Below are 14,372 nucleotides of genomic sequence, written 5' to 3' on the forward strand. Positions count from 1 at the left end.
GCAAACAGGAGGAGCTGGAAGCCATGGTGCAGCCGGATAGCTATGACTTAGTCGCCATCACAGAAACATGATGGGATGACTGTCATGACTGGAGTGCTGCAGTGGATGGGTATAAGGTCTTCAGAAGGGACAGGCAAGGAAGGAGAGGTGCTGGGGTGGCTCTGTATGTTAAGGAGTGTTTTGGTTGTATAGAAATCAATTATTGTGATGACCAACTCGAGTGCTTGTGGGTAAGGATGAGGGGAAAAGCAAACAAGCCAGATGTCCTGCTGGGTGTCTGTTACAGACCATCCAACCAGGACAAGGAGACAGATGAAGCATTCTACAAGCAGCTGGCAGAAGTCACACAATCACTAGCCGTTGTTCTTGTAGGGGACTTCAATCTACCAGACATCTGCTGGAAGTATAACACAGCAGAGAGGAAACAGTCTAGGAGGTTCCTGGAGTGTGTGGAGGATAACTTCCTAACACAGCTGGTGAGTGAGCCCACCAGGGGAGGTGCCTTGCTTGACCTGCTGTTTACAAACAGAGAGGACTGACGGGAGATGTGATGGTCAGAGGTCGTCTTGGGCTTAGTGACCATGATATGATAGAATTCTCAATTCTTGGTGAGGTAAGGAGGGGGGTCAACAAAACCACTACCATGGACTTCCGGAGGGCAGACTTTGGCCTGTTCAGGTCACTGGTCGAGAGAGTCCCTCGGGAGAGAGTCCTGAAGGACAAAAGGGTCCAGGAAGTCTTTAAGAAGGAAATCTTAAAGGTGCAGGAGCAGGCGGTCCCCATGTGCTGCAAGACGAGCTGATGGGGAAGACGACCAGCCTGGCTGAATAGGAAGATTTTGCTGGGACTCAGGAAGAAAAGGAGTTTATCACCTTTGGAAGAAGGTGCAGGCAACTCAAGTACAAGGAGTACAAGGATCTCGTTAGGTCATGCAGAGAGAAAATTAGAAAGGCAAAAGCCCAGCTAGAGTTCAATCTGGCCATGGTCGTAGGGGGAAAAAAAAAGTTTTTACAAATATATGAACAACAAAAAGAGAGCCAAGGAGAATCTCCATCCCTTATTGGATGTGAGGGGGGAACACTGTCACCACAGATGAGGAAAAGGCTGAGGTACTTAATGCCTTCTTTGCCCCAGTCTTTAATAGCCAGTCCAGGTATTCTCAGGGTATTCAGCTCCCTGAGCTGGAAGACAGGGATGGAGAGCAGAATAAACTCCCCATAATCCAGGAGGAAGCAGTTAAGGACCTGTTAAGCCACCTGGACACCCATGAGTCTATGGGGCCGGATAGGATCCACCCAAGAGTACTGAGGGAGCTGGCGGAGGAGCTTGCCAAGCCACTCTCCATCATTTATCAGCAGTCCTGGTTAACAGGGGAGGTCCCAGAAGACTGGAGGCTTGCCAATGTGACGCCCGTCTACAAGAAAGGCTGGAAGGAGCATCCTGGGAACTACAGGCCTGTCAGCCTGACCTCAGTACCGGGGAAGACTATGGAGAGGTTCGTCTTGAGGGCACTCACAGGGCATGTGCAGGGCAACCAAGGGATCAGGCCCAGCCAGCATGGGTTCATGAAAGGCAGGTCCTGCCTGACAAACCTGATCTCCTTCTATGACCAGGTGACCCGCCTAGTGGATGCGGGAAAGGCTGTGGAAGTTGTCTGTGTGGACTTCAGAAAAGCCTTTGACACTGTCTCCCACAGCATTCTCCTGGAGAAATTGGCAGCTCATGGCTTAGACAGGTGTACTCTTTGCTGGATAAAAAACTGGCTGGATGGCCGAGCCCAGAGAATTGTGGTGAATGGCGTTAAATCCAGCTGGCGGCCAGTCACAAGCGGTGTTCCCCAGGGCTAGGTTTTGGGGCTGGCCCTGTTCAATATCTTTATCAATGATCTGAATGAGAGGATGAAGTGCTCCCTCAGTAAGTTTGCAGATGACACCATGTTGCGTGGGAACGTGATCTGCTTGGGGGTAGAAAGGCTCTGCAGAGCAATCTGGGCAGGCGGGATCAATGGGCTGAGGTCAACTGTATGAGGTTTAATAAAGCCAAGTGCCAGGTCTTGCACTTGGGTCACAACAACCCCATGCAACGCTACAGGCTTGGGGAGGAGTGGCTGGAGAGCTGCCCAGCAGAAAAGGACCTGGGGGTGCTGGTTGACAGACAGCTGAATATGAGCCAGCAGTGTGCCCAGGTGGCCAAGAAGGCTGACAGCATCCTAGCCTATGTCAGAACTAGTGTGGCCAGCAGGAGTAGGGAAGTCATTGTGCCCGTGTACTCGGCATTGGTGAGACCGCACCTGGAATCCTGTGTTCAGTTTCGGGCCCCTCACTACAAGAAGTACATTGAGTTGCTGGAGCGTGTCCAGAGAAGGGCAACGAAGCTTGTGAGGGGTCTGGAGAACAAGCCTTATGAGGAGCAGCTGAGGGAACTGGAGTTCTTTGGTCTGGAGAAGAGGAGACTGAGGGGAGACCTTATCACTCTCTACAACTACCTGAAAGGGGGTTGTGGCAACGTGGGTGTTGGTCTCTTCTTCCAAGTAACTAGAGATAGGACGAGAAAAAATGGCCTCAAGTTGAGCCAAGGGAGATTTAGACTAGATATTAGGAAAAATTTCTTTATAGAGAGAGTGGTCAAGCATTGGAACAGGCTGCCCAGGGAGGTGGTGGAGTCACCATCCCTGGAAGTGTTAAAAAAACATGTAGACGTGGCACTTCGGGACATGGTTTAGTGGGCATGGTGGTGTTGGGTTGATGGTTGGATCTGATCATCTTTAAGGTCTTTTCCAACCTTAATGATTTTGTGATTCTGTGATTCTGTGGTTGAGCCATCATCTCTGCAGGTATTTAAAAGACTTATACATGTAGCACTTCAGGACATGGTTTAGTGGTGGATTTGGCAGTGTTAAATTTACAGTTGGACTCGATAAGGATATTTTCCAATCTAAATGATTCTATGCTTTTATGATTGTTATGCAGTTGAAAGAAATAAAATTATTTTTAAGAAAAAGTAAATTATTTTGTGAAAGAAAATAAGATTTCTTTCACTTTTGGAATAAATAAAATCAAGTTATCTTTGATGTTCTACAAGCATGTCTTACATTTTGATGTGCAGTGGATTTTACCAATAACATTATAAATAACATTTTCATACCGATCATTTAGAGTGACTAAATCTTACAAGGGAACCTCACCACATGAAAACATACAGAGGAGTTATTAAGTGCCCAACAGCAGCCTGTTAGCTGCATACATGAATATTTGCATGACTTAAAGATCTTATTTAATTGGTAGTTAAATGCAAATTTCAATAAAAACTTGATTCTATGAAAAAATTGCACGAGAGTTTTAATGAAATACGTAAAAATCAAATTCAGTGCAGAACCAGATCTTGAAAGGGGGCCTATGGGGCAATGAGGCAGAAACATGTGTGCAGTCATGTGCAAGGAAGTAATACAGAAACCATAAACAGATGATGCTGGAACCATCAAACAGAACATGTTTCTTTCTCCCTCTCAGCATTTCTTCCCTCACCAGCTCTCCAGTAGGTTAGTCCCACTGGGTTGCTCCTGACCTCTGTGACCTGTAGGTTAAGAGGATCTAGGATCTTTCCCTGACTTCTAAATCTTCCTCACTTTAAAAGCTCAGCAATGATTGGCACCTTTCAGTCAGGGAACAGGCTTGCAATGTCCTTTCCATGTCTATGACACATGCTCTTTTTTGTTAAATATGGTCCAGTATGTTACTTAGATCAGGTTTCTACCTTGATACCTAAACTATCTCACTGAAAGACCTCTATTTGTACATTCATGCAGACTTTTGCAACTTTGTCCTTTGCTCCATTTATTTTGTGCTAATAATAAAATGCGAGGACAGAAAGAATGATCAAGCAATAAAAAAAGTAGTCCTAAACCCACAGAGCTCTTTTAGAAACCACAGGAACCAAAACCACATACATATATATACATGCCTACTTGGAAGTAATGCAACTTCACTAACATGAGGACGTGTCAAAAACAACACAGAGAGACAAAACTGAGCTTTGTAATCACTGGTATCATGTGTTATAGGTAAATTATCTATATCACAAGATAGGCCAATGTGTGCCCTGTTAGCTAACTGTGAATTTGAAGAAGCTGCAGAGAAACCTTATTAATTGAATTACAGACACAAGGAACTAATAAATGTTGCATGGATCTGGGCATTATTGTTCCAGAGAAGACTGAGTTAATTATTAATGCTAGGTGTGGAGTTACAGCTTCCAAAGTGCTAGGTGTACGGTACTTCGGGCACTTCAGTGTTGCAGAGAGAGGATGAATTACAGCTCTCAGAGTTTGTTGCTAATAAATAGGATTCAAGTGGATTGCTTACATTTTTCAGTAACAGTTCAGGAAGGTTTCAGTCTCCAAGATCTAAAAACTCATTAAAAAGATATGTCATATTAATATTGATTACCCAGGACTTCTCCAAGTCTTAAAGAGTTTGGCTAAAAAACTGACCGTAAAACAACTGTCAGGCACAGCTCACTTGAAAGCAGTTCAGCAGTAATAACAGGCAAATTATAGGGTTATTTAATACCCAGCAGGCCTCCAGGCCATGCAGGCTGGCCTCCAGGACTGCCGTATGTCCACAGTAAGAGAGATGAAATACTGATTCACTGGAGTACAAAGAGCGCATGCAAAGAGGAGTAATTTTCACCATCCCATACATGCACCTGATGTATCTTTGGGTTTTGTATACTTATAAAATATTCTCTTTCCAATTCGTCTGTTCTGACTGGTAATCTAAGTCCTGTAATAGAATAAATGATGCTAAAACTATACTGAAAAATTGCCACATTATATTCTGTCCCTGACAAATGAAGAGGAGACTGCTCTGCTCTGTTTTTCTTAGAAAAAACAAGAGGTCTCATGGCTCTCTTTAGAGTCTGTATTTAGCTGGAAGTCCTTTTAAAACCCTAAGCTTCACATTTGACTACCTTTTTATATATATATTGTCATTTCACTTGTTTTGCTAGCTTGCTAATGGGCTTGTGGTACAGCTTTAAAGTGAGACCACTGTTGGCATGTTTCTGGATTCTTGTGCTCAATTCTCTGATTATACGGTACCATAATAGGCTTTGCTGGTGGATATAAACTACATAGCTTGTTACTACTCTATGCTATTTTATAGCGCAAATCTTTGTCTATCTAAAGTATTATGTGCACTAACATAGGGAGAGAAATTTAGTGTACCAGAGCCAAACACAAGAGCACAGCCTTTAAACCTTCCCCTTTCTTTCATATCTGTGCAAAAAACAGTCAGGGGAATGCACAGACAGGGATGCAGTCCCCAAAATCAGACCCTCAAAGGTAAATTGGGATAGCGTTCTTTGGAGGTTTTCCAATTTGCAACAGCTGAAGCTGTGGCCCATGAGTTTTAATTTTTTGTACCTTTTTCTAATCCAAAAATCTTTTCAGTAATTTACCCCCTCTCTAAATCTGAGTCTTGTAAATAATGATTGATGGTCATTATCACCTGATGTCTTTTCAGGTAATTTTGTGCTGGCCTGAATAGGCAGTGTCAAGAGGAAATGTGCACAGATTATCATCTCCCATAGAAAAGGCACAACAACAGTACTCACAAACCATGTAAACCAGTGGAAGGAAAATGAAAAGAACAAGAAAACTCTTTTGAAGGAGAATATTTGTCTTGGAAATGAGAAAAAGTCTGGACTCCAGCCACATTCATGCTCTCAACAGCACGGACCACTATGTCCCCAGCCCGCAGCCTAAGATGTATGTTGCTTAGGGCCTGTGAGAGTGGTGATGCTGTTTCCTGCATAACTTCTTTTCATTCCTCTCCTTGGCTTCTTCCTCACTTTTTTCACTTCTCCAGACCCCTAAAGATCTTGAATATTCCTGGGGAGCATTTTTTTTTCCATTCTTGGAAATTTTTTTTTTCTCCATTCTTAGAAAAAAAGAGATGTTAATACAGAACAAACATGGAAGTGGGGTTTGGCTCACAGTAAAGAACATTTCTCGTAATGCTGAGAAGAAACCTCCAATGAAGTATCTCTCTGTTGTGGAAGCTGGAAGACGAAGAATAGGGAAATTTCTTCTTGTACTTCTAAGAAGATAGGCTGCTTTTTTTTCCCCACACATTCCATACTGCTCTAAAACTTCCACAGGGAAAGAAGCAGATGATATAGGGAAATACTCGCTAATAACAACTTTTGATCAAAAGTTTCAAGAGCAATTAATGTTAATATAAAATTATTCAAAAGTCACTTGTTATTGATTTACAGGTTTAAGGCACTTAAAGCCCGTGTGTCTCCATTTTCCACATGTACAAAAATGATGACATTCTATCAGATTAATGATTCTGGTATAATCTTAAATAACTTCCTAAAATGCAAAATAAATACACAGATGCTCAAAAATATGTTGATATAGACACTTCTGTATTGTTTTAACTACATCATAGTAGAGTGCCTGCTGATAAGATATTACTTCTTATTTTAAGCAACATAATAACACCACGTTATTCCACTGCAACTCAATTGAACTTAGGCTCCAAAGAGCCGATTACAAAAACAGGACTCTCTAAAATTTAGTGTATGATTGTATTTTGTTATGAAATTATTTGGTTTGATTTTTTCAAAGGTACTGACTGTTTCCAAATGTCATTATTGTCATCGAAGATATTAAACACAGATTTAAATGACTAATTTTCAGCTCATATATTTTAAAATGTGATCAAATATTAATTTTTAGCTTTTTTTTTATTACAGCTGTTTCCTAGGCTTATCTATTTTGTCTGCTGAGATATGCATGTCTCTGTACAGAATTGTGACTATCTGAATGGGATTGCCTGGAATAAAAGGTGACCATTTTCAGAAACTTAGTTGACATAAATACAGTAAAAAATGCATTTCTTCAGTTAATAAAAGTAGCTTCAAAATAGATATGCTAATCTGAAGAACTGTCATTTGCTCTTGGAATACACATTCTCCTGGGTCAAATAAGCTGATAATATCCTTCCAAGCCTACTTCAGAGAAAGATGTAGCAAAGCATAGGAAAAAAAAAGCATTGTTGCAAACTGTTGTAAGAGCACACTAATGCATATTTTACCAAAACAAACCTTCTGAAGTCAGCAAATAAAATTGAATGCATGTCTAGTCTCCCAATCTAGATTCCATAAACATAAGAATTTAAACATTTATAAACTAAGGGACTTTTAGGTAGAATTGCTGCCCATGCTGAATGCACAAGGACTACTTCACCCTGAATATTAATTGTTAACATGGAAAGGCAGAGAGCAAGGGTGGGATTTTGAAAACACACTATTGTGTCTCTTAATTGAGAAAGGCCAACTCAGAGAAAAAAAAAAACCCGCAGTAATTTAGCACCCACTGAGGATGAAAACAAGCACTCATCCAGTTACAAACATTTCATAGTAACCTAGATCTTTAAGGCCAGAAAGGATTGATGTTCCTATTCCCTCTGACCTGGAAAGGATGACACAGCTGCAGACACTCATATACGGTGTCCTGATACAAACCCACAACTAGTGGCTGAGCTAAAACATACAAGTGAAAAATTACACATATGATTTAGACACTTCCATCTGTAGTTAATCATCATTTACCGTCCCTGTGAATATGTTTGCCAGTAGTCCTCAAACACATCTTTTTTACAATGTCATTTAAGCAGACTGAGAGAACCAGCTGATGTTAATAATAGAATCATAGAATGGTTTGTGTTGGAAAGAACCTATCAAGGTCATCTACTCCAAATCCGTTCCAATGAACAGGCACATCTTCAATTTGATCAGGTTGCTCAGAGCCCCGTCCAACCCAACCTCGAATGTTTCCAGGGATGGGGCATCTACCACCACTCTGGGCAACATGTGCCAGTGTTTCACCACCCTCACTGTAAAAAGTTTCTTCCTTATATCTAGTCTGAATCTACCTTTTCTTAGTTTAAAATCATTATACTTTGTCCTACCATTAGTAACCCCATTAAAAAGCCTGTCCCGAATTTTGTTAGAAGCCCCCTTTATGTACTGGAAGGCTGCAATAAGGTCTTCCCAGAGCTTTCTCTTTTCCAGTATGAACAACACCAACTCTCAGCCTGTCCTCACAGGAGAGGTGTTCCATCCCTCTGATCATTTTTGTGGCCCTCCTCTGGACTGTCTCCAACAGGCCCATGTCTTTCCTGTGCTGAGGGCTCCAGAACTGGATGCAGGACTCCAGGTGGGGTCTCACCAGAGCACAGTGGAGGGGCAAAATCCCCTCCTTCGACCTGCTGGCCACACTGCTTTGCATGCAGCCCAGGATACTGTTGACCTTCTGGGCTGCAAGCACACATTGCCAGATCACATCCAGCTTTTTGTCCACCAAAGTCCTTCTCAGCAGGACTGCTCCCAATCCATTCATCCCCCAGGCTGTATTGATACGGGGATTACCTGAACCAAGGCGCAGGACCCTGCATTTCGCCTTGTTGAACCTCATGAGGTTCACACAGGCCCATTCCTCAAGCTTCTCCAGGTCCCTCTGGATGGCATTCATCTCTCAGGCCTGTCAACCGCACAACTCAGCTTGGTGTCGTTTCCAAACTGGCTGAAGGTGCACTCGATCCCACTGTCAATGTCGTTGATGAAGATGTTAAAGAGCACTGGTCCCAGTATGCACCCCTGAGGGACACCCATCGCCATGTGGGCATTGAGACATTGACCACTTTTTCTCCAGATGTAACCATCCAGCCAATTCCTTATGCCCTGAATAGTCCATCCATCAAATCCCTTCCTCTCCAATTGAGAGAGAAGGATGTTGTGGGGGACTCTGTTGAAGGTGTTACAGAAGTCCAGACAGATGACATCAGTAGCTCTTCCCTTGTCCACGGATGTGGTCACACCATCATAGAAGGTCACTAGGTTGGTCATGCAAGACTTGCCCTTGGTGAACCATGCTGGCTGTCTCAAATCACCTCCCTGTCCTCTATGGGCCTTAGCATAGCTTCTAGGAGGTCCTGTTCCATGATATGCCCAGGCACAGAGGTGAGGCTGACAGGTCAGTAGATACCAGGGTGCTCCTTGCAACCCTTTTAAAAAAATAGGTTTCATGTTACCATTTTTCCAGTCTCCAGGGACTTTCACCTGACTGCCAGAACTCTTCAAATATGATGGAGACTGGCTTGGCACCCACATCAGCCAATTCCCTCATGGGGGTGCATCTCATCAGGTTCCATAAACTTGTGCATGTTCAGGTTCCTCAGGTGAACCTGATCTAATAGTGGGAGGGGTTTTGCTCCCCCATTCCCTGCCTTGAGGTCCATCTTCTTGAGAGGTGTGGCAAGAGAAGTTCCCAGTGAAGACTGAGGTAAAAAAGTTGCTGAGTACCTCAGCCTTCTCCTCGTCCATTGTTACCAGTCTGTCAGTTGTGTTCAATGGAAGCGTGCAGTTTCTCTGACCTTCCTTTCCTGGCTGACATGCCTGTAGAAGCCCTTCTGATTATTCTTTTCACTCCTTGCCAAATTTAGCTCCAGCAGCTCCCCGGACCTCCTGACCTCATCCGTACACAACTGGGCAGCATGCCTGTACTCATCCCAGGATACCTGTCCCTGCTTCCACCACCTGTGCATTTCCTTCTTGCCCTTTAGTTTGAACAGCAGGTCTCGACTCAGCCATGATGGTCTCTTGCCTTCCTTTCCTGATTTCTTACTCCTGGGGATCCAGAGCTCTTGCACTCTGTGGAAAGCATCCTTAAAGATCTGCCACCTCTGTTCTGTGCTCCCTTGGCCTTGAGGGCCGTTTCCCAGGGGGTCCTATTGACTAACTCCCTGAAGAGATGGAAGTTTGCTTTGCTAAAATTCAGGGTCCTGACTTTACTCTTTGCCTGCCTGATACCCCTCAGGACTGTAAAGTCCACCAGTGCATGATCACTGCAGCCCTGGCTGCCTCCAATCTTGACATCACCAATTAGCTCACTTGCATTGGTGACAATCAGGTGCAGTATGGCATCCCCTCTGGTAGGGCTGTCTGCTACCTGGCACAGGATGTCATCCTCCATGCACTCCAGGAGTCTCCTGGATTGCCTACAGCTTGCCATGTTACTCTTGCAGCAGATGTCAGGGTCATTGAAGTCCCCCAGAAGGATGAGAACATGCAGGCATGATGCCTCCTGTAGCTGGAGTAGGAAGATTTTGTCAATAGGCTCCCCTTGATCAGGTGTCCTGTAGTAGATGCTGACCACAAGGTTACCTTTGTTGCCTCAATCTCTGATTCCTACCAATAGTTTTCCACCTGCTCATGGGTATTCCTCAGAGACAGCTCTTTGCACTCTATCCATTTCATGATGTAGAGGGCAACGTCTCTGCCCTCCCTTCCTCGCCTGTCCCTTCTGAAGAGCCTGTAGCCATCGATAGCTGCACTCATTGGATTAATCCCAAGTTTCCGTAATGGCAACTAGGTTATAGCTTTCTAGCAGCATGGTGGCTTCCAGCTCTTCCTGTTTGCTGCCCATGCTGCATGCATCGGTGTAGAGGCACTTCACCTGAGCTGTTGGCTGTGTCATCTATTTAGAGGTACACACTTTAATTCCTTTGAGGTATTTCCCTGGTGTTTTCCTGTTGGCTCCTATTACCTCAGGAGCCCTTGGCTCATCTCTGTAAGACTTCAAGTGTGCTCCAGTGTACCCGCCACAGAGCAACAGTCTGAAGGCCCTTACTAGCACCCTGTGCCTCAAATCTTGGTGCATCATCCCATGGTTTCTCATGGGCAAACCCTTCCCCCCTCAAGTCTAGTTTAAAGGTCAATCAGCCCTGCTTGCTCATGAGCTAAGACCCTCTTCCCCCTTCAAGAGAGAAGAATCCCATCCAACACCAGCAGGCCTGGTGCCATTTAGACGGTCATGTTATTGAAAAACCCCGAATTGTCTCAGTGTCACCAGCCACAGAGCCAGTATTAGTTGACTGGATCCACCTGTTTCTTCCAGTATTGCTGCCCACAACTTGAAGGACAGAGGAAAGAATTACCTCTGCTTTGGCTTCCCTTACCAACGATCCCAAGGCCCTGAGTGTCTTTTGATTGCCCTTGGACTACATGTTGCAGCTTCATGGCCACCCACACTGAAGAGCAATAATGGGTAATAAATGTTCCAAGGGTTGTAACAGGTTAGGAAGTTTTCTAGTAACTAGGATTTGGTAGGAATGATGGGATACAAGAATGACTATAGAAACAAAAGCTCTGTTCACAGTAACAATACAAATTTTAACCTTATGTACATGGGGATGCTTCAGTTGTAAACTAAGCAAAATAAAGTAATTGTTGCCTGACTACTATCTGCTCATCTATTTTTTCTGAAATTTCTCTCACCTTCACAATGCTCCCACTTTACACCTCCTAGGTACTTTGTTCTCTTCTACCCACTTCCAAGTTGCCTTCTTTCACAACATATCTTCCATTTCCTCTTCCTTTGTATCCTACCTGAAATGACTTTACCTTCTAGAAGGAAAAATTTCTGGACCTTCTAGACCCTATTTCATATGCTTTCTCTTACGATTATGTCTGTGTTTTCTATCCATATGAAAAACTGTCTGCAAGAGAGACCATTTTTTCTCTATTAAACGTGTCTAATGAAACATGACCATACATTTTGTTGGCGTTTGGGCTGTACTGCGGTGAATGAGTTATTCAGAACAGAGGAGTATAACAGTTTTGGCAAAAGAGTAAAATTCCCTGTGTTTACCCAGTTTCCCGTGCTTGGTGAATATTTAACTGTAAATGAAAACTTAATTTTTAGCCTTAATAAAAATACAGTGATAGATTTGCTAGGGCAAAATACAGTTTTATATATGGCATGCCTAAAAATGCATGAAAATGTGAGCTCAGTTTCCAACCAGTTTGCTTTTTCATAAGTTAAAAAAAATGTGGTTTTCTTTCAGAAATTTAGAACCGAAGGACCAATCCTCTCTTCCCTCCCCAGTAAAGCTGAGGTATTCCTGCAATTGCATCATTTTTCTTGAATGGGATATTAAAATTATCAGTGGAAGAATTTAGCAACATTAACCTAACTGAAAAAAATCAAAGATCTTGCAGGAAGATGTCATGAAAACTTGAAAAGGAAAAATAACCAAGTTTTTTATATGATTTCAGACCTACAAGGACAAGAAAACACTGATCTGCAATACTATCTACCTCCACTTTCTGTGAAAGAGATTAGAGATGGTTTTCAGTTCATTGTGTCAGTAGGTCTAGAAATAAACTGAAAGTTTAGAAAAACAGTGCAAAGTGCAAAGCAGGATGGCAGATATTCACTATGGAAAATAAACCATACTTCAAAACAGACAACTTCTTTTTCATCTTCCATGGCTTGTTTCGTAGTGTGGCAATTAGTTTCTTTTTTTCTTCTACCTCTTCTTTCAGCTTGGCCAGCTCCTCCTCTGTAATCGGCTCCTCCTCAGAGTCAGAATCTGAGCTTCAAACAAAAGTAGGAACAAAAACCATCACCAAAACTCAGCAAGGACAGAAGTTTTCACTGATGCACATACTTGGTGTTAATTCTTGTTACCTTTGAAACCTAGATAAATGCCTTCATTGTTGTATACAAGAGAGGACACAGTTCACTTAGACTTGTTATTAATTTTAGTATGAAAGGCAAAGCCTGCATACAAAGTGAGTAGGCTGGGGGTGTACAAAAATTTGGGAGGAGACACAGCTGGGACAGCTGAGTCTAACCAACCAAAGGGCTATTCCATACCATGTGATGTCATGCTCAGCATATAAAGCTGGAGGAAGAAGGAAGGGGGGATGTTTGGAGTGATGGCATTTTGTTTTCCCAAGCAACCATTAGGTGTGACAGAGCCCTGCTTTCCTGGAGATGGCTGAGCACCTGCCTGCCCATGGGAAGTGGTGAATGAATTCCTTGTTTTGTTTTGTTTGTGTATGCGGCTTTGGCTTTACCTGTTAAACTGTCTTTATCTCAACCCATGAGTTTTCTCATTTTTACTTTTCCAATTCTCTCCCCCATCCCACCATAGGGGGAGTGCGCGAGCGGCTGCGTGGTGCTTAGTTGCCGGCTGGGGTTAAACCTCAGCATTATGCCAGCAAACAGGAAAATGATAAAAAGAAAATCATTAGACTCTGACTTCCTGCCCTAAAAACCTGACAATGATGACTACCACTAAGTGAGCTCTTAGTAAAAGCAGTTTGATGCATTTCTATGTTTCTTGTTGTTTTCTTTTGCCTCTTTTTTCTGTTTTGAATGTTTGAAAATGTACTGCAGGTTGTTTTTTTTAAATAGTTTTCTAGTTTGTGTTGGGAAGGGTTCATTCAGACTTTATCAAGCAAGCCATTTTCAGGCTGTTTTGCTTATAATTCACCTTTCTGAGAGTTTGATATTCAAAAGCTGATGTCAGAGCTGAATGATTCATTTCCTAAGTAACCTAATTGTATAGTTTCTATTCTCTGGATAACTAAAGAATTCTAAACTTTTTCTTCTACCAAAACAGACAACACAGCTTTAGTTAAAGATTTGTGTGACATAAAGATCAAAGGGTTTATCAGCAAGAATATTTATGAAAAGTTTCAAAGTTTTCAATACAGCAAATACAAATTTCTCATAGGTCATCTAACGTAAGTTTTCATGAAATACAAATCATTATAGCAAAAGCTACAGGGAATCAGTTTAAAAACTTTAGACACACAGGAGTAAGTTAGCAAAGGAAAGAAAGAGGTTCTCATAGTTATCAGAGGCACTGCCATTAAAGACTCAAATACTATTTCTTGAAAAGACTGTCATGTTAGAAAGTTGAACACATCAGCCATAAAATTTCAGACTTCATGTGATAAAAAACACTTCCACGGAAATTATAAATCTACAGAAAGACAGACTGCTACTGAACACCAGTACAGTTATTGTTATTCCAGTATTGTGATGAGCGATTGAAGAACTGTATGAAAACTTAAGTCAAATGGATTGAAGGTCAATAAATTACATTGCAAAGAGTCACGCATTTAAGAAGAACCAAAGGATTAAAGGAATCTTGTCCTGAGAGAGCTTTAAATCCTTAGCTGTTACAATCAGCTGCTTTGCATTTTACAAAGCAGACAGCATCGTGCCCAATATTAAGGACTTCCTTTGCTAGAAGATTGCTGGGTTATGTAAAATTGAAACATGCAAGCTTACAAGACTGCAGCGAGAGTGGTAGAAAATATGAGTGGTAGGTGCTAATACAGTGAGCTTACTGAGGAAAGGAAGCTGAGCAGAATACAAGAGGTAAAGTAGGGATAATATCGGCTTTTGTGCCCATTGACTGCTACTGCTTTATTTGTCTTTGCAAACACATCTCATCTTTAATTTTTCACTTTCTTTTGGAATGAGGAAAATAATAAAATATCCA

At 42.4% G+C, this 14,372-nt stretch overlaps 1 protein-coding gene across 1 annotated transcript in view; it reads right to left on the minus strand.

Moving 5' to 3' along the window:
* The window catches only part of TMC1 (transmembrane channel like 1), a gene marked incomplete at its 3' end in the record, with an annotated part of 77,030 nt that overhangs the window by 58,865 nt on the left and 3,793 nt on the right, over positions 1-14,372 (minus strand). Inside the window, exon 2 of the mRNA XM_082013089.1 lies at positions 12,308-12,448. Coding sequence (XP_081869215.1) covers positions 12,308-12,448 — 141 coding nt within the window. The remainder of the gene's footprint in view (positions 1-12,307; positions 12,449-14,372) is intronic.

This window comes from Phaethon aethereus (genome assembly GCF_964289735.1).
Source record: "Phaethon aethereus genome assembly, chromosome: Z".
NCBI lineage: Eukaryota > Metazoa > Chordata > Aves > Phaethontiformes > Phaethontidae > Phaethon > Phaethon aethereus.